Raw genomic sequence first — 23,643 nt, 5'->3', positions numbered from 1 at the left:
ATATTTTGTCTATATCTGTCACCAAAGTCGCTTACGCTTCGAGCGAAAGATGATATACAACCTTTTGACTTTTCTTTTTTCACAGTTTTATTATCTTCGTTGTGATATAATGATCGGTTAGGCTAAAGTTATTATTTTCATGAGGCATAGCATAATCTATTGTATTTTTAATATGTTTGTTTAGTCTAATTATGTAGCTGTCAATTTCATCTTTGGTGTAGGTTTCTATTATTTGATATATCCATATCATTATTTTCTATCTGGTGTTTTAAATACAATCCAGTTTACTTTGTCAAATTGGTATTGAACTGCTGCAGTTTTTACATCAAGGAAGAAGTAATCGTGCGTATGTAAAGAAATTTCAATTTTTACTGCTAAATGATCTCTATTATGTACTAATGTGTTGAGCTTTGGTAACTTTGGTAGGTTGTGAAAAATTCTATTATCAGTTTTGCAAAAATCTAGATACCCACCGTTAAATAGGATGAGATAGCTGTGTCGTAAAATGATGTCCTCAAAATTATTTATCTTTTTTTTTATACCATTTAAGAAGGGAAACTCCTTTGCTATTATTTCTTACGTTTCCCCATACAGAGTGTTTTGTGTTTAGTTCTACTAGATAGTTCTATTCAGACATTCAAGCAGTTAAGATGTGTTGTTTACAAACCATATTGTGATTTAATTGTAACGGTAATTATATACACTACAGATGAAGACAGAGAAACAGATGTTTATACATACTAAGTAGCAGAGATAAATATATTCAGAGATAATATAATATAAACACAGCTAAAACATCTATGTAGCTTGAGCCACATAGGCATCAAATAGTTAAATGGTTATATATATATATATATATATCAAAAAATACAGCATCCATATTATAAAATATCAAAAAACTTGCAGAAAATGCAATCATTAATAAATATATCCGATATAATACATTGACAACACACAATATAATCTCTTCATCAGCCATTACTATTAAATAATTACTAATATCAACATACAATCAATTAATATTTCAAAGAAAAGCTGACAGGATAGTTGGATAGTTACTCAGTTCAAAAGAAAAAGAGAAATATCAATGTTATCGGGCAAAACCTCATTAAAAATGATATTACAGAAAAACAAAAACAATCCTGGTCTCAATTTATTACCATTAGTTGATAATACAGGTAATAACAGCTTTAAGTATAATAGATTTAAACTTTTAAAAAATGTAACAGACGATAATTCAATGGATATAAAACCAAAACTTAGGAAACCACAACTAATCATAATACTCAATGTTAGTAAAATTCAAAAATTATCCGAAATGTTAGCAAAACTAATGGTAAGGAATCCAGTCTGAAATCTTAAGCGACTACAGGAAAATAAAACAAGAATTAGGACATCTAGGTATAGAATACAAAAATTTCAGCTAAAAGACAATAGATATTCAGAGTAATAATCAGAAACTTATACACAATGACAGATCCTGAAGAAAATTGCAAAAGAATTACAAACAATGGGACATGAAATGTCAAAATTACCATATAATGTTAAACATAGAGTCACACTTTACCAATCTTCTTCGTCGATCTAATTTCGAAACTCAACAATAAAGAAATTTACTCATTAGACAGACTCCCAAATATCAAAATTACGATAGAACCTCCACGAATAAAAAAATAAGTAGTACAATGAAAATAATGCTAAAGACATGACTACGTTCAAAAATATTGCATCAAAACTTCTAAATATATGAAATATACCGCATATCATCTTTTAACCACAAGAAAAATTAAAAATGAAAACATTAAATGTATAAATTATGGTGAAAAACATCTAGCAAATTACAAAGGCTGCATAGCATATATTACTGCCTGGAGAAGGAAATACAAATCATATAACACTTACCGATCTTATGACGCAAGTGTTCAAACCCAACAATACAGAAGCGAAAGTCTATCCTAGTCACCACACAACTAACAAAGGGTACAACAGAAGAAGAGAATATGAACAAACAAACCATGGATAACTACATGCAACACAAGAACGAAGAAATCATCGTAATGAGAATGACAACAAAAATTAAAAATTTTATAAGCGAACAAACAAGCAAATAAATCTACAATGTTTAACCACATTCTACAGAAAATATAAATGAACTGTTATAAAATAATTCTGTAGAACGCCAACGGGATACCTCGACATGTTCTGGCGATCCAGGCATATCTAAACTTTGCTAAAATAGACATACTGTTAATCTCCAAAACACTTTATAGATTGTAGCTACAAAATACTGGGTTACACAATATACACCACAAATTCCAGTGAAAATATCCACGCAGAAACTGCAATTATTATTAAAATACTATCAAGCACTATATCCTTCAATCTTTTAAGAAGGGATATCTACAAGCAATAAGCCAAATTATAGAAGACCAAGATGGATTATTAAGTGTTTATAAACTACCACGCCATTAAATGTCAGTAGAGAGATAGACTAACTTCTTCAAAACACTCAGCAACAGATTTATTGCAGGAGACGACTACAACGCCAGGCATACATTTCTACAAGTCTTCGCAACTGGACTTACAAAAGAAATAAATTGGGAAAGTTTCGCTATTCAGACATGCTTAGATCTCAAATCAGACCAAGAGTAACAGGAATCATCTCATATCAAAACATCACTTAAAGATGGATATAAAGAAGGATCACCTACGCTTCACAATGCCACTACGAATTGGAATAAATTTATAAAAACTCTTGAAAATGTGATTCAAATAAAAAGAACATTGAAAATAGAAAAGGAAATAAATAAAAACAGCAACATGGGAATCTACTCCTTCACCGAAAAACAGTAAAACATCTATACGCTATTTTAACGATACAAAAGAAATAATAACACACAAAAAAACATTGTGAAAAAGATGGTAGTAAACAAAACACCCTCATAATAAAACAAGACTTAATCAAGTGAACAGAAAATTGAAAGATCTATTACAAAAAAGATGGAATGAATTTTTAGAAAAATTTACTTTAAACGAAGACACGGAATACTTGTTATGGAAGTCTACAAGAAATTTAAAAGAGCCAGTAGAAACCATACCATCGAAGAAACAGAGAAAGCCAAAACATTTGTCACACATCTATTCAAAGTATTCTAACTGATAGCAAATCAAATAAGTGACCAAGAAAACGTTAGACTAACAGAGTGTGCAGAAACACCACAATTACACCCAATCAAATATTTTTCCCCAGATGAAATCTACTATGAAATTCGCAAACATATCAGCATAAAAAAAGTATCCGGCATCGACCTAATAACGGATAAAATCTTAAAAAAACTCTTTAAAAAAGCAATCATGTTATTGATCGTAATCTACAACGCGATGCTTAGAGTAGTACTGGAAAATAGCACAGATCATACTAATCCCCAAGTCAGAGAAACCACCAGAGGAAGTAATCTCTTATAGACTAATAAGTCTACTACCAATCGTTTCCGTTGTTTGAAAAACTATTCCTTTGTAAACTGAAATCTGCAATTAATAATCATAAGTTGATTTCACAACATCAATTCGGCTTTCAACAACAACATGCCATAAGTGAACAAATCCATAGACTGGTCAATAAAATTACGAAACATTTAATGACAAAAAATATTGCTCTGCAGCATTCCTGGACGTATTATAGACTTTCGACTAAGTCTGGCACATCAGTTTATAATCAAGATTAAAGAAGTTTTACCAATGTCGTTCTACTCCATATTAAAATCATATCTCAAAGTACTTTTTAAGTCAACACATAACAGTTTGTATTTTCTCTTTATACGATTAAATCAGGAATCCCACAAGATAGCATTCTAGAATCACTGTTGCATACTTTTATATATCAGACTTCCCGACAACAATTCACCTTCATGTCACTCTCATTGTCATTTTTGCTGATGACGCAAAGAATATTAGCCTTTGACTAGGATCCATACGAAGCTTCAAATAAACTATAACAACACCTTAATAAAATAGAATATTGGTTAAAAACATGAAGGATAAAATCTACTTTACAAAATCCACACACCTCTTCTTCACTACCAGAAAACAAACAAGCTCTTTTGTTAAACTAAATAACGTCATACTATCGTTAAATACTATATTATATAAGAAACAATTAAATATCTTGGAATATACTTAGACAGAAAACTCCTATGGAAAATGCACATCCATAAAAAATAGAACAATTAAACGAAAAATATAGAAAATGATCAACAAAAAATCACAACTAACAATTTATAACAAATATATAAAACTGTCCTCGAATCGATATAAATGTATACCTGTCAATTACCGGGCACAACTTCTAACACAAACATAAAATCAATTGAAAAATGACAAAATAAAAAACCTCTTGAACATAGAGCAGTATATCCTGAACAAGCAAATAAATAAAAAAACTAGTATACTCATGGTAACAGAGAAAATTGCTAAACATAGCAGATCATACCAACAGCTACTGTTGCAGTTTACTTTTTTTTCTCCGTTTTTGTTCATAAGCGTTTTCTTCTCTTCGATTTTCTGTTACATTTGTATCAATTTCGGACACTATAGGAAGTTGGGTGGCCGAAGTTTCCGCAATTTACACAATACGAGCTAAATGCAGTTCCATTTTTGTTTCCTTTATTTCGAAACACGGATTTTTCTGAGTTGTGCTTATTATTGCCTTTAACGTATCTATATTTTAAATTGCAATTCGACGCTACATGATGCATTGGCATCGTTTACATTGATTTCTGCCTTTTTTAAATAATTTTTCCCACGAAACGATCAAGTAAAGAAGCATTTCTTTTGTTTGATACATTCAATGCTACTTTTAGATAAGGATTAGATTAAGAAAATGGATAGATTTCTGCCCTTTTGGAACGAATTTTTTACATTTAAAACGAATATGTTTTTTATTTGTTTTCTATTAAGTGTATCGAGAACTTGCGGTTCAAATTCTCCTTCAAAATTTTTTTAGAATACATTAATGTTTTTTTCACTCTGAAGTGTATATATGAAGTATTAGATTTTATAGGATTGGATTAAATAGAATAAATAGGATTGAATTAAAACATTGGATTTTAAGATTGGTTAAATGGTGATTGTCTATATCCAGTAATTTAATTTGACACTTGATACTGTTTTTCTATATCCTTTTTGGATTGGCTTTTATTTAATGATTTTATATAATTTTTTGTAATGATTTTATATAACGATTTTATATAACAGATGTTGATAACTTTTTCTTCGATTATCATGGGTATTTTCTCGTTATTGCATTCAAGAATATTAAATTTGTTTTTTATTTCAATAACTTTTATATTTTTCTTTGTGGTTTTGTCTCTTCTTTTTGTAGCTGTTGTTATAGATTTTTTATTGTTTCGTTTAGATTTTCTAATAGATTGAACAGATCAACGTAAGAGAGATTTGCTTCCATTTTCACTAGTGACCATTTGCTTTCTGTAGCGGTACCTGATTTAGCTACATTCTTCATAATTTTTGATTTTTTTTAAACGAATCAAACGCTGTAATTTTTCGTTTAATTAAATTTGATACTGGATTTAGCCTTTTTCATGTATTTGGTTTTTGTGAGTTCTTTTTTTAATAAAAAATCCGATTGCAGATAGAATTTCTCATTATTTATTGGTATTTCTATCGTATTTGAAAGTTTTGTTTTTAATGTCTGTCCTTATTGTTTTCATATTGTGTAATGCATCCTTTAATTTTATTTTTATTTCTTAGTGAATTTCCGTTTTTCATATATTGCACTGCACATTTTTCATTAAGGAATTTCATATGAATTATTATCGTTGTTGTATATATTCAATAATTTTTTTTTATTGACTTTGTTAACTAATTGAATCTTTCTGCAATAGAACAAAAAGAACATGCGTGATTATGCTTTTTATTGGCATATTGACATTATTACTAAATGTAATATGATACGTTACTTAGCTAATTAAGAATCTACAAAATTCTGTAATTTTTTAATCTGTTGTTTTTAGGTCGTGATTTTTTTTTCTTTTTTCTTTTTTTGTTATTTTCATCGCTGTTCACAAAAGGTTTTAATGTTTCCTTCTTTGCTATCAAATAAAATTTTTAGAACGACATCAGTTATTAAAACACAAGATTCCAAAATAACAATGACTATATTTAAAAATTCTACAAAATATATGGAATAATTCAATAATAAATATTTTAATATTTATCATTTATATTTGGAATCAATGTTCTTTTTAGTGTTATTAAATATATATGTATATTTCACACAAAAAGAAAAAAGATGATTAATTCTGTTGTAAATGTGATAAACTAGATATATCTAGCATAATATATAACGAATAGATTACTATTCTTATATGACTTTGCTCTATTGAACATCTATTAGATTAACTAAAAAGGATTAACTAGATCACTCTCTAATTGTATTATTAATTTTTGTATTAAATATAAAATTTTGTACAAAAATACCAAAGCATTATACTTCAATCATAAATTTTAAATAATGAAACATGGAAGCAAATTATAAAGCTATATTTAGAATTAGCTATACATTAAGATAGTATATACTTGTTCTTTTATTCTATTTTATTTTTGTTTTATTTTTTACTTCTAATCAAATTCTTAAATTTGAGAATTGTAATATTAAGTTATATATTGATGAGATTCATATAATATCAAGAAAGTTTTATTATATAGTATTTATAATACAAATATGTTAGAAAAAATAAATCAAAATTTAATATTTGCCAAGTATTTATATATAGATTCTTGAATCAAATACAGTGTTTACATATATTTATCATTTATTTACCTTCTGGTTTATTAAATACAAGCATGTACTACCCACATTTACTACAATCATGACAACCTTCCATTGCTGCCATGAAAAGGCCAGCGTTAGATTGCTCCATAGGACACTCTCGTCTTAACCAATGGATCTTTCCATTCTTGTCAACCTAAGAAATATTGATACATATGCCATTAATACTACACATATTAATATTATACATATTAAACATGATATAATAGAGATCAATAAAAAACTATAAACCTTAATACATACTTTGTAAAATCTTAGCACAGAAAGCTTGACCTTCTTCTTATGCTTGATTTTTTTAGGCACTGAGGAATTCTTATATTTCTTTGCTCCTTCTCGTAAACGCAAAACCAAATGCAATGTAGATTCTTTCTGAATATTGTAATCTGACAAAGTCCTGCCATCTTCTAATTGTTTGCAAACGAAAATCAATCATTGTTGATTGTGTGGAATTCCTAATAAAAATACAAAAAATTTATTTTTACATTTAATCTTGTATTTTTCCTTTATATATATTTTTACAAAATATTTAACAAATTCATCAAAATTTACCCTCTTTATCTAGAATTTTAGCTTTGACATTTTCAATAGTATCAGATCCTTCTACCTCAAGGGTGATGAAGTCTTCTCTGTAAGTGCTTTTACAAAAATCTGCATGACGATAACTTCCTATAATGTAATTCCTGCAACAATAACAATTTAATTACATTTAAGAAAAAAAATTAGTAAACTAACAAAAAAAAAATATAAGAATTATTGTTTGAATTTACAAGGTTTCACAAAATATTTCATTTAATTTAAAATTTTATGTATATTAGTAAAATGAAGATTGTAAAAGACAGTATACTTGTATTTTACGAGATATCTTTATTACAATCATTCTTTTAATGGTATACAGGAAGAAGAATAAATTAATATGTTATAATTATAGCAAGTTATGCAAAGTATCAAATTTGATTAAACAAGTAATATAGCATTGATAGTCATGATTTTCTAAATTATTTATGCAAGTTAAAAGTAATATTCTAAAGTATTTATACATATTTATCTTGTACAACTTTATTAAATTGTGTTATAAGATCTAATTCAGAAATATTTATTTCAATAATAGTATATTTAATTAATAGACCTAAATTTGTGTATATAAGAAATTTTAAGTTTCCTTAACGTCTATAATCACTAAACAGAACGTTACTTTTATTTTTGGATACCTGACATGTACTTTTTTTAAAACATAATGCCATCATAATGTAATAAATTTCTCAAATTTAAATGGCTTCCTTGTAAGAGTTTGAATGTAAAATTTTCAATATAATTTCAAATTCTGATTGAGCTTTAACATTAGATATTGGTATATCCTATTTTATAACCTTTTTGATTTTGATTAATTATATTAGATAATATTTCTGCTCTTTTGTGAAATCTCTGTCAAGAAAATATATCAGAACAGTTCTACAGGATCCGTAAAATGTTGGGTCATCGGGTAATCTGGATTATGACTCAAACTCGGGTCTTCTGCTTTCAGCACAACTATTTTAACAATTCAACCAACTCCAGTCAACCTCTCCACAAATGACCATTTATATGAAATATAGTTTGCTTCCACAGTTCCACATCTTACAGATTCTCTGATATTTACTCTTTTTTCTTTACGTAACTTGATCTTTTTCTTCATTTTAATCTTTTCATTATGATGTTTTTTATCAAGGATTTTAGTCTTAATATCACATAATATACGTACTTCCTCTATTCATTTATAAGACTCTTTAAAAGAAAATAAGAAATATGATTTTCCTATCTTCATAATTTATACGTCATTTATATAACTTTCAGTATTTAAGGATATATTCATTCTGCGATATCTTAATTGCATTCTTTCATTGTTTCAAATATTTGTAAAAATAATTATTGCTCTGAATAATGATTAAGCTCTGAATATCATCGCTATTGAATTTATAAATAGTTTATCTTTTGTAAACAATATATAGTAAAGTCTTCGAATTATCTTACAACCTAATTCACATTTGTGATAAACAATCTCATTGTATTTTACGAACTATCTATTATTTTTTAATTTTAATTAAATAATAATTAATTATTATTCAGATAAATTAACAATCAATAAAATAGACATAAAAACGTATTTAATATGCTTGTTTATTATCAAATTCATTATTACTACTATATCCAATACTTTGTTGATACATCAACATGCAATGTATCTTAATTAAAAATGTTCATTATTCCTTGTTTTATAATGTTTTACATCAACAGTGAGTTTAGGCATAACTTTTGACCGATTTTAATAAACTAGATCTCATTTTTAAGATGAAGGTTTAAGCGAGAACAAGATTTTTTTTTTAAAAACTTTATTTTCTTTAAAAAGATTGTATCAAGATATTATGTTTTGTGAAGAATAGTTTATGCATAAATATAAAGCTTTTTCAAAGTTTTGGAAAAGTCATGTCCTCACTTAAATCTTCATCTTTAAAATAAAATCTTATTTGTCAAAATCGGTGAAGAATTACTCCTGGACTTATTGTTGTCGTAATTAGTACTTTTAATATTTTTTGTGAAAAATAATTTTTATTTAATGGCATCTTGAAATCTGCAACAACAGAGAAATTCGTACTCAACTACTGATTATCATATAAACACTTGAGTGATATGAAGCACATGATTACTTGCTCGTATGTATACATAAACCAATATTCCAATTTTTTGATTCATTTCAAACGTAAAGAAGTGCAAATGCTCGCATATAAAACTACCAACTTTCTGAAGCATTTTAATAAGTTTTAAATAAACAATTCTACAGAAAAAATAAAGGAAAAAAACCTGGTCAAGCATTTATGTTAACAGGTCTGTTTCTAAAAAATTGTTAAATTTTAGAAAAATTTGTAATTCTCTTTATATTTTATGTACTAAAGTAGAAATCTTATTAGTAATGTTTAGCTAATTTATTCTTCCTACAATTACATTTAAATCTTAATTAAAATTCAAGTTTAAAAAACTAATCACTTATCAATTTAAAATACATATTAGTAGTTTTATATCCCATGGTTTTGTATAAATGTGTGTTCATGTGTGTACGTATATGGTGTGTGCATAGCAATAAATAGATTCTTATAACATATTGAAAGGTGAAACCAGATATAAAAAAATGCTTAGAAAGGTCTTTAATGGGTGTTTATGTAGAATAATAGAAATAATATTTAAAAAGAATAATAGAAACAATATTTAAAACTGGAAAAAGTAACTTTTATATACCTATGGTAGGTATCTGCTATACAGTTTCAAAATTTTTAATAATCTTTTTATACATTTCTTATACTGGAAGCTGAAATTTTTAAAAATTCTTTGTTTTTTAATGATTAGAAGGACGTTATTAGAGTGAATTTACATTATTCAATCATATTTATTTCCATCATTAATGGTTGACATGCATTTCGCGGAGATCCTAAATAGAACATAACATCGGATGAATTTTATTTAATGACAAATACGTAGAAAATTAGTGAATATATATAATTAATATATAATTATTCACTAATTATTCTTTTTTACAAAATATTTGATAATTATTTAATGATTCTTATTTGTTGTCCCAAACTTATACACTAATTATTATGTTTATTGACTAGATTTATTATTATTTATACATATATATTGTAAAACAAATGCATACCGTCACTACATAATATCTAGCACAGATCACTAATATCTACCAAAGATACACTCCATTATCAAAGAATATAAATATAAGATTGAAAACTGTAATTTCACGGTTCATTAAACTACCTATCTACCCTAACCCAATTATGTTGTTATATTATGGGTGAGAGGATATAACCCACAGCTTATACGCCGATACAATAGATACATGGCGGGGACAGTATTTCTCGCTTGCTTATAGTTCATATTTTGACATACCTATCGCTGAAGTCCACACATGTTTCGAATAAAAAATGATAAAGTTAATGTATTAAACGTGTGCAATAATTTGAAGGGAAACTTAATTTTCCAACGTCATACACGTGTGTCGTGTCAATAGGTTTTAAGTAAAGCGATATTTGACATTAATCGAAAAACTTTCGTTTAAAATAATTGTTTACATTGACAATCGGATCGAATGTTAATTTCAACTGTTAGGTAACATAAATAAAAAATGAATTAAACCATACCTTCATCTTACCTCGGAATGGAAGTAAAAGATGTAAATAAATAAAAGAATAAATGTAAATAAAAGAAGCGTAGTTATTATATAAGAAGACAAAACAAAATTTTAAAATATTAATGTACTATCTATTGTTGTAAATGAAGATTTATGATATTACGTCTCACGTAGTACTGGCCTCGGAGAATTAAATTCCCTTCGAGGAGTTCCTAGCACGTGAGATCATGTGCCTTTTGATCTTTACCTGCTGTATGCAGTTCTATGGCACGAGACTGGCACTTGATGGTGCGTCGAACGAAGTACGCTAGTCAATAAGGTAGCACCTGCCTTAGCGTTTAACGCTGCGATTTATTTTAGAACGAGAGGCGTCTTGACAAAGAGGATTGTCCGAAGGGGACTCGCTGTGATCCACTTCATTGATTAGTGGATTGAATATAGTTACCGCCGTATTGGTTTTATTTGTCCTCGACTCATTCGGCTGGATTCCAGAAGGGAGTTGAGATAATTAGCGAAATAGCACGAAAGAATTTGTCGACTGTGCCGTGATGTATGAATTCTTTGATCGCGTTTAAGCAACATGTAATCGAAGAAAACAGAATTAAGATTTGTCTCGATATGAATTAGGAAAATGAGTTGTTTCTGTAGACACAACCGGGATTATTAACTTAGACTGCTTCAACAATATTTAATTTATTCAAAATAGCAACAACAAATAGATACAAGAATAATGATCCGTTCAAGACAATAATAATAATTAAAAAATAAGTAAAAATAAATAATAACTAAGAATAATCGTAACAAAGACTGAGTCGAATAAAATGTATATCGGAGTGATTATCTAGCATTGCGAGAATCTAAGAGCAAAAATCATAAAATGGATCTGTGCAGTCGGTTAAATAAAGAGCGTTGACCAATCAGCGAAAGGTAATTTGCTGCGGTGTCGTCATTGGTTCGTGGTGGTTCTCCCCTTAGCAGGCGGCAGGGATGTCCAAAGAGATTCCTCCTGATACGAGGACTGCGGACGTTCAAGGTATTACGTACTGGTGATGAGGATGAAGACCCGTGAATTTGTCGCATGTATTTGCGTATGTGCTAGCGTCCGTTGTTCCTCGCTCTTTCTTTGTTTAAGTTGGCCTTAGTCACGCCGCTCTTAAAGAACAACTTTTGGAAGTATTTTATGTATATTTAGGCTGGAACATTGTATCTAATTATTATACAGTTTTAAGGTCGGTTCCCATTTTAATTCTAATTCAATTTAATCTACAAAGAAGAAGTGTCCCTTATTTATAGTTACGTCTAGAGAATTTTGAAGTCTTAATCTATAGTTTTATTTTGTAATCCCGGGTCAGCGCAGACGTGACAATGGCAATCTTTTTCCTTAATTCTTCCTTTCTCCACCAGATGTATTATATAATTACTAAAAGTCTATGCTCATTGGATATCAGATAAATAATTTCCTATGATTGATTGATTTCACTATGTCCGAATTATTATCTATAATTTATATAATTTCTCCACAGTGCATTGTGTCTATATTATCTATTAATTAAAAAGCAGATTACGCATTATGAACCCCATGGACCTGACGCCAATAGAATTGTTGTACAACCAATAGCATTCTTTGTTTTTTTCATAATGGTTTAATGAAGTACAAAGAATATTGCTAGCATGTTGATTACATTCACAAAATCCCTATTGTAATATCAACTTCAAAACTTCTATTGAACTAGTATATCATAAATCTTAATCTAGATATAGTGTAACACTGCGTTATGCACGGCTGCATAATAAAAGATTATTGACTTTAGAGCTAATATGTTTGATTTTTTATATTTAACTTGAAATAACTACAAATATCGTTATAATTAAAAGAATTAATTTTAATATTTCTATAAATATGACTACTTCCAAAGAATTAAGTTTAGCCAGAAAAAATCTTGCAGCTTCGTTAGGTGATAATGCAAAAATGTTAGTTAAATTTTATATAATTAATATTTTACGTATTTAATATATACGAATGTATTTGTTTATATGTTATTTATAACATTGTTTGATTGACAGATATTTTGAGAAAATGAAACTTTGGTTTCAAATGAAGGTATGTTAATTTTTTAATAACAATATTATTAGCACTACGTGATTTTGATAGTAATTTTAACTTTAGACAACAAAAGAAGAATTTGATTGTGAAGCACGTAACATCATGACAGAAGATCAAGTTCATTTGCACAATGAATTTTTACTTTGTTTATTCAACAAAGTCAGAGGGTTGGCTGTAGCTATACCAAATCGTAAAACAGATAAAGATAAGATTGTTAAAGAAAAAAGGCTTAGGTTAAAACGTAAATATAAAACTGATAAATCAAATTTCGAGGTTTGTTATATCATACTTCATAAAAAAATTATATAGTTTACGATATAAGTGTATATGTAATTTTATTTTTATTTTTTTTTACTTTTTTTTTTTTAATTAGCCAGCAGATATTTATGCAGAGGTACTAAATCAAACATCATCACCAGTTGGGGATGAACCTATAGGAGCAAATAGATCTAGTGCTCAAGAACTTGTGTTACCAGATCGAACATTTGTACTAGCTAGACTCATGCTTGCTGCATGGGAAAATAACATGGATGGTGCAGAAGAAAATACTGCCCATATTGTTATTGCTGCTACTCAGATCTTTGTGAAGAATATACTTACTGCAATTCTAACAAATAGAAAGGAATTTAGTATAAAAGAAGGATCATTTATTCATGGTATAGGAAACCCTGTACCTAGTTCATGGAAACGAAATACAGCTTATATAATCCGGTCTTGTGATTACAGGTAATTATAAAACATTTAATACAAAAAATATATATATACACGTGCGCGCGCGCGCGTGTGTGTGTATGTGTGTGTGTGTGTATGTATGTATGTATGTATGTATGTATATATAATATGTTTTGTACAGTCCTACAGAAATAATAGATCCTTATGGACAAGTTCCATCTACAAGGCAGAATTTTGAAGAAGCTGAACAAGCAACTGCTTTTTCGTTTGCATGCTCCTTACAAACTACACCTGCCTCTTTAAGACCCGTTAGTATAGCTGATCTACAACGCACATTAAAGGTATTAAAATTAACACATTAATATATTTAATTTAATTAATTTAATATCGTTAATTGTAACATTGTATATATTATGTTCAATATTTTATTGTTTTACGTAGATCCATAAAAATCTCATCAGTAACCATACAATTTATGCTACAAATATGGAACGCTTGCACACCTATGCAACACATCCAACATGGGAAGATTTAGAAGCTAGGAATTTATTAAAACAAAAATGTAGAACTTAAAATAATAAACAACATTTCATTATACATGTAAGTATATCGTATATAAGTCAATTAAATCATATGTATTTAAATGATAGTATATAAACACTTCATATATTTGAAGTATATTTTAATCGTATTTATGATATTTTCTGGAATTTATTTAAAATAAAATAGTTAATAATATACTTTCCTTATCTTTATATTACAAATTACAGAGTTGAAGCCTGTATATAATTTATCACAATCTTTTAAAAATGTATCCTTCAAATTTATATATTTACATACTTCTGTTACATTCTTATTTGAAATTTTCCTGCTTTAGTAATATATTTAACACCTTTGAAAGGTTTATATTTCTCCCCATACATATCTAATCGATTTACTTTTAATCCTGAAACTGCTAGCTGATTAATAGTAAAACGTACCTACAAAAATATATAACATTTATTAATCAAAAATTAATAAAATAATATAGTAAAAAATACATACATTAATAGCAGGATTGGATTCAGTTATGACTGCAGAATTTTGAATGGTGATCTGCAAATAAATTACTCTATTAATTACTAAACAACTTTACTACCATGGTGACAACCTGTGACCACCTATCTTTTAATCGAGGTCATGATAGTCACCAATGACGAATACTAATAAATTTAAAAAATTAATTATTATTATATTAAATTATGTGTGTAGATATGATTGTCACCGAATAAAAAGATTTCAATAATAAAAATAACTAAATAAACATGTGTTAATAATAGCCTTATAACTATTGATAATAGTTTATTATGCAATAATAAATTACCGAATGTTTTTTTCTAAATAAATCATTTAGATTTGAATAATTTTTTAAAATCTTTATTGTAATATATAGTACGATCGATTATAATAATATATACAATATTGGCCAAATGAAAGCATAGCTCTTTTTGTATGATACCACCCATTTTTCTAGATCTTGTACGCATTTTCACATAATAATCTGAAGAAAATAATCCAACGGTAGAAATCACGCAATCTTGTCAGTCAATTAATATCTCTATTTCGTGTAAGAATTTTGCTTCTAAACTTGAACTTATATAAAATTGATCTTATCATATGTTGTATAATTGTAACTGATCATACTACATATTAAAATAAAGGTTTTAAGAAATTGTTTAAATTTAAATGTTTAAGTATGAATTAAAAAAAAAATATTTGATACTTATCGAAAGATTTTATATTTTTATAATAATGAAAATTTTGTAAAAGCTTCCAGGATAGAATATATAAAATTCACGTGACAATTAACGTGTATTGAATATAATTTTATGGAAATAATCTATTATGTTTAACTTACAGATCCTCTTAAATTTGGTAATTTAGAAACATCTATCCTTCCAATGTCCCAAAGCAATATCTTGCTAACAGGATCAAAAGAATATTTTCCTTGATTTGGTGTTAATGTACAATTTAATACTATTTTTGGCATTGGAATTTCTAACACTACATTCTCCACCTAAAATAAAATACGATTCATTATAACTTCTTAAATGTTTTTCACAAACAAAAACTTACAGTTCTCCCAATAGTTTGTTTTGGTCCAACAGTTATATCTAATCTACCTCCACCAGGTTCTTTTAGGCTGATATTATGTCTCACATATATTGGAATTGCAACAATATTTTGTGATCCTATATGGTAAGAAAGAAGTCGAAAATTACCATCTGGAGGAATAAAGGACAATATTCTCTCTGACTGAAATGAAATATATGTGTATATATATGTGCTAAATATAAAACAGTTATATTTGATATACCAACATTAAATAACAATTTCACAGCAAATATATCATATATGTCATATATGTCATGTTATATATATATATGTATGTATGTATGTATGTATGTATGTATATATGTATATACATACCTCCCAACGTTTAAATCTAACACAAGGATGAAAACTGACATCATCAAATAATCTTGGATTTATAAAGGAAAGTGTTAAGTCTGGCATACCACTTAATTTTATACAACAGTCAATCTGAAGTATTAATAACAGAAAATAATATTGAACTTAAGAAATATAGACAAGTTATCATACATACATAGCCTTGTATTTCTGCGAAAACTGTTGATCCAGTTTTATCAATTATAGCATCTACTTCTTCCACAACATCAAAATATGCTTCATTATTTGTATATTTAACTCCTGTTCTTCTCCATGGAACATTAGATAACTGACTGCTTGGTAATGTTGCACTAACACTATATAATACAATGTAATTTATTAAATAAATATTTTTTTATAAAAAATATATTTATATATTACAAAAATTTTATATACAAATTTTATATACAAATTTTTGTAATATATAAAAAATCAAAAACTATAAATCGTAGAAGTCTAAAAACAAAAGACTATAAATCAAACCAAAATTTGATATTTTGAGTCAATAATATTTTTACTTACTTTGATTTACCTGTAACAGTATTTGCAATAGTACGCAAAATATTAGGAGGTTTAATCAATTCTTTCAAAATATTGGATTCTGTTGCCAATGGAAACCCATTATCTAACATTTCATCTAATAACTCATATACTACTACATAATTTTCTTTAATAATAGATTCTGTGCATTCACTGAAATAATCTTCAAAAGTATCAACTACTCTATGTAAAAATTCAATGACAAATAATGGTGGAACTGAAATATAATTCTTAGGTTATATCTTTTCAATATTTAGAATTTCGTTGATAGATTTGTAATACTAGTATTAAGACTAACCTTCTGTCATGCATACTGCTACAAAAAACATATTACACCGATATATGCTAATAAGATAATGATGAGGCGTAGCTATCACAGGTGGTGTATCTTCGAGAGAAAGGACTCTTCGTTGTTGATCAAAAAAATAATCGCATAGCGATCGTGCAACGGCACTTTTCCAATGTTTTTCCATAAACACATCTCTGTTTAATAAAATATTTTTCTATATTATTATTATATATATAATAAACAATAAAATCAGTGAAAAATGAAACTTGTTTCTTTCAATTATTCATGTTATATTGAATTCAATTGCGTGAATTAAAATATTTACGTACCCAGCAGAATTAATAATAAAAAGACTATGTATCATTTTTCGACAGTTAGAAACTAATACCGTCTAATGTTTAATTTGTAAACAGTACTTATACTGTAATTTTACACAATTACTTGTAGATTTTTTTATGTATTTCTAACCTATAATAAGTTATGATAGATCCGCCATACGTTGTATATCGTATTAATAGACACTATAGCTACGTTTTAACAAACTGTATAGGTTACGAAACACAGCGCATCGCGTTGAAATTTTTTTCGTGGTCCTATATTTCGCCGATATTGTACTGCGAAGTATCAGTGCATGACTGTAATATTAGTATGATTATTAAACATGCGATAGTCTCATGATATTTATTTCAAAACATGTAATGACATCAGTTTTTTCCGTTATAATTATATATAAATAATAAAAACAGTAGGTAAAATTTGATATGTATGCTCTGTGTGTATTTAAATTTTTTATAATCGTGTTAAAAAGAAAATTTAAAACATAAAAGTTTGTTGTTAAAAATTCAAAGTTTTGGAATAGAGAATAGAGAAATTAATAAAGAACAGAGAATTTAAATAGAGAATTTTTTGTTCTTTAAAACGTTGTACGGGCTTCGACCAACCTCGATAAACTTTAATCAACATACTTTCCGTAACAGTAACCGTAACATAAAAGTTCCAAGCACATAATGTTCGGTAACTAAAGTTATTGCGGTACGTTACCAGAGCATGTTTTATTTCATTTGCTGTGGTATAGATTATAGAAGTGAATTATACGAAATTTTTGGTTAATTCTAATAGTAAATTTATCAATTGTAGAATAGATAAATTTTTCATTATATTATCTTTGGATGAGTACAAATTTATATATTTATATTTTATTATAGATTGATATTCGATCGGAATAGTAAAACAACAAATTGATTAAATGAAATATTTAATCTTGTAACTCTTCAGAGTCCATATAATATATTTTATCGTATGATCCATTTTGTGATTGCATTTCCATAATTATTTGATATTTTCAATTTGATATTTACTTCAATAATTTCTACAATTTACACGGTTAGTTTATCGCGCCGAACTATGACGTCAGATAAACTTACAGTCTGATTGGCTATCTGTAAGAACTGTAATAGTAGAAATCCATATTGAATTTTCGATTACTTCTGCTTGGCTATTGTTATGGCGATTGAATCGAGCAACGCGATTGGTTAAAATTTTATTGTACTGTATAGAAAGTGGTAGCCATAGGCTGGAAAGTGTGCTAACCATAGCACATTTTCGATATAATAGCAGCTATGTCATCTTTAATCTATATTTTCCTGATATCATTAACTATTTAAAAATTGCATACATAGTATGGAACAACAATATTAAATAAAATAAGTTAGGAAAATATATACATATATGCATTTCCATATCATGTATAAAAGTTTTAAATGGTTATTGATACTACGAAAATATAGATTATGAACAACAGTTAAAAGTTTTGCTTTTGATTACGCTGCTGATCAAGTTAATTGAACTTGGTTGAAATGGCTCACAGAGTGATGAATTTTAATTGTGTTCAAATGTAATGTTTGATAGGCGTATTTCTATTGAAATTATATACATGCAATTTTTAATTGATTATGACAATAAGATGCTTTTAAGTTAATTTTTATAAAGATTACTCGATTGTAGGAGATCGGATAATTATCAATTTTGCAACGGTAAATTTTGTGGAATTTTAAATTCATTCATGTTAGTCATATTTCATCGTTAGATAAACAAAACGAATCTAGGAAATATTAATATTTATTTTTATGTTATAATTACAATAACATAAAAATTTTATTGCATAGATTTCGATACTTTTACAGATTTTAAAAAATTTACACTTTCATTTGATATTAAATTAATATATAAAGTCTTCCATATACAAGTAGACTCTAAAGGCTGTGTACCATTTATATATTATCTAAACAAAATAGAGTCAGGAACAAAGTTAAGTGGAGATACTGGAAATAGATAATGATGAAGTTTAATTGAATTAATATAATTGTTATATACTTGAGTTTTATTTATTATGTGTCTCTATGATATATACATTATTTAGTAAAAATTTGAAATTTATATTTACATTTTTATGTAAAAAAGCCGCACTTAACTATAATATTAGCTGTTTATTGAGAGACAAAAGTAAGCGAACACTTGGTTAAAATGTTATTGTGTAGCAAAGAATATAGATAAACGGTCACAGTTACATGCAATGATCTCAAACATTTCAATACTAATCCAGACTTTATGAAAGTAAGATTATTTGTAAAAGATTACAGAATGTTAAAGAAATTTCATTTTAAATTTGTTATTTAATTGTCTCGAATTGCCATAATAAATTAAGTTATTGTATGGTAATATAGAAGTATAATATATCTAAAAGTGTAGTAGAAAAAATTTATAAAAAATATCTATTACATAATAATGTAAAAAATTTTTAATGTTGATAAGATCCAGCAATTGCTTTGAAAAATATTGCAGAAATGTTTAGATTAAGTGTTTCAACAAAAACAATAAAATGAAGATTGCACAAAGCTGATATAAAATGTCGCAAAAATACAAAATATTGATGAAAGTAAATAGATAATAAAAAATCGTTATTGATTTAAAAAAAAGAAGAAAAGTATAAATAGTAGAAAATATTGATAACAGAGATTAATGTTTTCTATCAATGTGCTATTTATTTAACTAAATTAATAGGGCAAGTTGATATTTGACTTTGACAATAAATACATATATCTGTGTACTATATTATCTGCATTTAAAAAAATAAATTTTATAGTAATATTTGTAGATTTAATAATTAAAAAGCTTTTTATTAGATACTAGGTAGGTATTAAAATCTATTTATAACTAAACATTCTCTTATAATTTAAAAATATTTAATTAAAAACTTAATTCCTTAGTATCTTCTATATCCCAGTCACCTAAATGCTCGCTCCATCCATCATTATCTTCAGATTCTTGTAATGTTACATTAGACAATTTTACATCAAATATGCTTTTTGAACATGTCGATGAAATCTCCTTCTCATCTTGTACATGTAAAATATGTGTCTTTTTTATTATAGGTTCCATATCCGTGAAAAAATCATAATCATCTATTGTACTCTTCATTGATTTTGAATGTTTTATATCTAGTTGTGAAATATCTGACATTTCTATTTTTTTTATGTATTTATTTACTTCACTTTTCGTTATACTTGATGGTGAGTCTGATACACTTGCCATATTTGGAGTTGCTATTTGTGTTATTTGTTGTATATTTTGTACATTTGATTGATGAGAATCAATATTTGCATCATGTGCATCCCAATCAGACCAAGTACTTTCCTCATCAACAAATGCAAATGACGACTCTTTTTTATCTTCTCCACCATCTGGAGATAGACGTTCTGGTAAATGCAATTCTATTTCATTCATATCAATTGAAGCAATTGTGTCTGAGTTATTATTTTTAATGGTAGATACAATCTTATTTTCTTTTTGTTCTTTTATCTTATTTGGTCGTCCATCTGTAAATAACTTTGCTCTTTTTCCACCAATTACTGTTGCTGCTCCTAAGATAGATACCACTTCAGCTAATGCCTTTAATGTGGCACAAACAAGGTGATCATTGGTATCTTTTATTCCAACTAATAATTCAGGTAAAATTTGAGATTTCAATTCATCAGTTTGAAATGTATGTACAAATGATTTGAAATGTAATAAAAGTAGCAAACGGATAGAAACATCTCTTATACAAAACATTTGTAAAAGTCTGGGTATTAAATAAGTCTTAAAAACTGGTGTAGAAAATACACTGTTTTCTATATCATCATTTTCATCTGTAATATTATAATGAAATCTAAAGTTATATATTTCGTATTTGTATAAAATAAAAATTATCATATTTTGTAGCAGCAGTTTTCAATTATAGCAAAGTAATATAGAATTTGAGTAAAAATGATAAATCCTTAAAGAGAAGATTATAAAATAGGATAAACAATAAACAGATATTGTTCATGTTTAGCGAATTGCATATCATTAAATATTCTAAATTACATAATGTTGTTTTACAGTATATATTGAATAAAATAAAATAAAATAAAATTACAATGAGTGTTTACCTCTTGGTTTTAATACATAGGGCAAAAATTTCACTTGAGCTGTTTGATCTAATAAAACTATTCTTGACAACAAAGAACGACCAAGTTGTTCAGCTACAACATCTTCGGGAAAAGCTTTTAAATCATTCACCAAATTTCTACGAAAGAAATAAATATATCAGTTTTGTTATGCCTTTGATATAATCATTGTTTAGAAAAACTTACGTAAAAAAGACTTCTTTTTCCTCATTAGTTTTTAATGGTAATTCTTCAAGAAAACCATGTATTTTTATAAAATCATGTGTGAAAAAAGGATGTTGAAGGACTTTTGATAATTTACATCTTAAAGATGCATCTGAGCTTTGTAGATTTTCTTTACAAAACTCTTGAAATTCAGTTAAAGCTGGTATATTATCTACAATAAATACTTACAATTTAAAATCTATAAAACTGTCATCTAATTCTTAATTTTTACCTGCATGTTTTAATTTTAAAATATCTTCAGCTAATACCCCAAATGCATAAACATCAATAGAAGCAAGATTTCCGGAATCAATTAATGCATTTATATCTTCATTGGGGCAAGTTGCTCTTTCATATCTATAATTTCTTATTTTTTGATAGTAAGTTGACGTTGCTTCAGAGAATTTACACAGATATTCAAATCCACCTAGTTTCCAACATCCTTCTGGTGTTATATAAATAGAACCACTGCATACATTGTTATGTGATGTTAATGCTTTTTCATGAAGAAATACTAATGCACAAGCAATGCTATATAAGCCAACACAAATTTGAAGAGCATTTTGTGCATCGATTACTTGTATCAAGGGCTTAGCTTCTTCTGTACATAAAAAGAATTTACTACCTTTATGCCATGAAGAAATATATCTTAAGATACAAGGGTGCCGATGTAACATCAAATTCTATAAAGAAAAGAGAACAAGGAAGTTATTAATTTTTCGATTAAATAACAAAAATGAGGATAAAAAAATATTCGTACTAATATATTTATTTATATACTACTTTTTTTTTTATAATTTATATAAATACTTATGAAAACTTTAAAAATAAAAAGATAAATTTTTACTAATGATTATTATAATTCAGATAAAAAAAATATAAACATAATAAATTGATTGATGTCATGATCAATCCTTTGAAGTGAACTGAAGAACTAACTTTTGCAATTCTTTCCAAAGGGGTTGGTCTTCCAAAACTTGCAGTATAATGTAAAGATGGTTCACTATTAAAAACTGATACTTTCTGAGAATTATAGTTTTGAACATTTGCACTATATTGTGTCCAAAAATCCGTGACTTCAATAGCTTTTTCATCTATCTCAATCCCATTGAGAGCACTTTTTTCATTCCCCATTAAATAATTATAGTACAAAAACTTTTCACTTATAACCGTTAAGATAATAAACAATAGTTAATTGCGTTTTATAACAAATTAAAAATATATTTATATAATTATAATAATTAAACAATATTTAAATATTTCTTGTTATAACAAATACAATAGAATATGCCAAGATATTTTGCATGTAAAATGTGGCTTTTTGTAATAAACAAAAAATTATAACAATTTTTTGATTGTTTTATAGCAGTTATTATTTTGTTATTATATTACTTTTAATTACTATTAATTGTGAATTTTTTTATTATTATAAAAGCTTTAAACAGCCACTAAATACATTAGTATTTGCAGTGTAACTAATGCTCGTGACATTTTTTTAAAGTTGAACAGCGTGGAATAGTGGTAAAGCCTGCAACACCATCATAGGTTATATTTCCCTAGTGAGAACATATAGACATTTGTAAAAAAGAACTAAACAAAAAAGTAATACGTTGTATAAAATAGCATTTAACAGATATAAAATTGATTATAAATTTTCGATTTGATTTATATAAATTGTCATTAAGAAACTTCTTTGCTTTCTATTAATATGATTATATGTTATTACATTTTCTACAAAGCATAACAACAAATTATTTGATATGGAAATGATAATATTTTGGAATATTTTTCGTAGTTTACTAATATCACATACACAAAAGAGAGAGAGTGAGAGGGAGA

General features: G+C 27.0%; 3 protein-coding genes, 1 long non-coding RNA gene and 1 pseudogene across 4 annotated transcripts; 1 reads left to right on the top strand and 4 right to left on the bottom strand.

The window, feature by feature from the left end:
• Positions 1-6,762: 6,762 nt before the first annotated feature.
• Positions 6,763-7,932, bottom strand: LOC122632431 (annotated as a pseudogene).
• Positions 7,933-9,408: 1,476 nt separating this feature from the next.
• LOC122632432 lies at positions 9,409-12,601 on the bottom strand. Its single transcript, XR_006327870.1, has 2 exons — positions 11,266-12,601; positions 9,409-9,452 (listed from the first exon to the last, which is right to left on the bottom strand). It is a non-coding gene; the product is annotated as an uncharacterized LOC122632432 (long non-coding RNA).
• Positions 12,602-12,757: 156 nt separating this feature from the next.
• Positions 12,758-14,391, top strand: LOC122632403 (transcriptional adapter 1-like). Its single transcript, XM_043819140.1, has 6 exons — positions 12,758-12,989; positions 13,083-13,119; positions 13,186-13,395; positions 13,496-13,848; positions 13,976-14,135; positions 14,236-14,391. The coding sequence occupies exons 1-6, from the start codon at positions 12,919-12,921 to the stop codon at positions 14,365-14,367; spliced, it is 963 nt and encodes a 320-aa protein (XP_043675075.1). The 5' UTR covers positions 12,758-12,918; the 3' UTR covers positions 14,368-14,391.
• Positions 14,392-14,560: 169 nt separating this feature from the next.
• On the bottom strand, positions 14,561-17,863 carry LOC122632402 (AP-3 complex subunit mu-1). The gene is made up of 9 exons (XM_043819139.1): positions 17,443-17,863; positions 17,123-17,307; positions 16,807-17,041; positions 16,442-16,601; positions 16,264-16,377; positions 15,910-16,089; positions 15,692-15,850; positions 14,839-14,889; positions 14,561-14,774 (listed from the first exon to the last, which is right to left on the bottom strand). The coding sequence occupies exons 1-9, from the start codon at positions 17,475-17,477 to the stop codon at positions 14,640-14,642; spliced, it is 1,254 nt and encodes a 417-aa protein (XP_043675074.1). The 5' UTR covers positions 17,478-17,863; the 3' UTR covers positions 14,561-14,639.
• Positions 17,864-20,134: 2,271 nt separating this feature from the next.
• On the bottom strand, positions 20,135-23,325 carry LOC122632430 (protein-associating with the carboxyl-terminal domain of ezrin). The gene is made up of 5 exons (XM_043819187.1): positions 22,744-23,325; positions 22,037-22,487; positions 21,787-21,976; positions 21,583-21,719; positions 20,135-21,300 (listed from the first exon to the last, which is right to left on the bottom strand). Exons 1-5 carry the CDS (start codon positions 22,936-22,938, stop codon positions 20,360-20,362), a joined length of 1,914 nt encoding a protein of 637 aa, XP_043675122.1. The 5' UTR covers positions 22,939-23,325; the 3' UTR covers positions 20,135-20,359.
• Between the last annotated feature and the right edge of the window lie 318 nt (positions 23,326-23,643).

This window comes from Vespula pensylvanica, chromosome 10, assembly GCF_014466175.1.
Source record: "Vespula pensylvanica isolate Volc-1 chromosome 10, ASM1446617v1, whole genome shotgun sequence".
In the NCBI taxonomy this organism is placed as follows: Eukaryota; Metazoa; Arthropoda; class Insecta; order Hymenoptera; family Vespidae; genus Vespula; species Vespula pensylvanica.
Note: the sequence above shows the minus strand (reverse complement) of the source record. Positions and strands in the feature narration are given on the sequence as shown.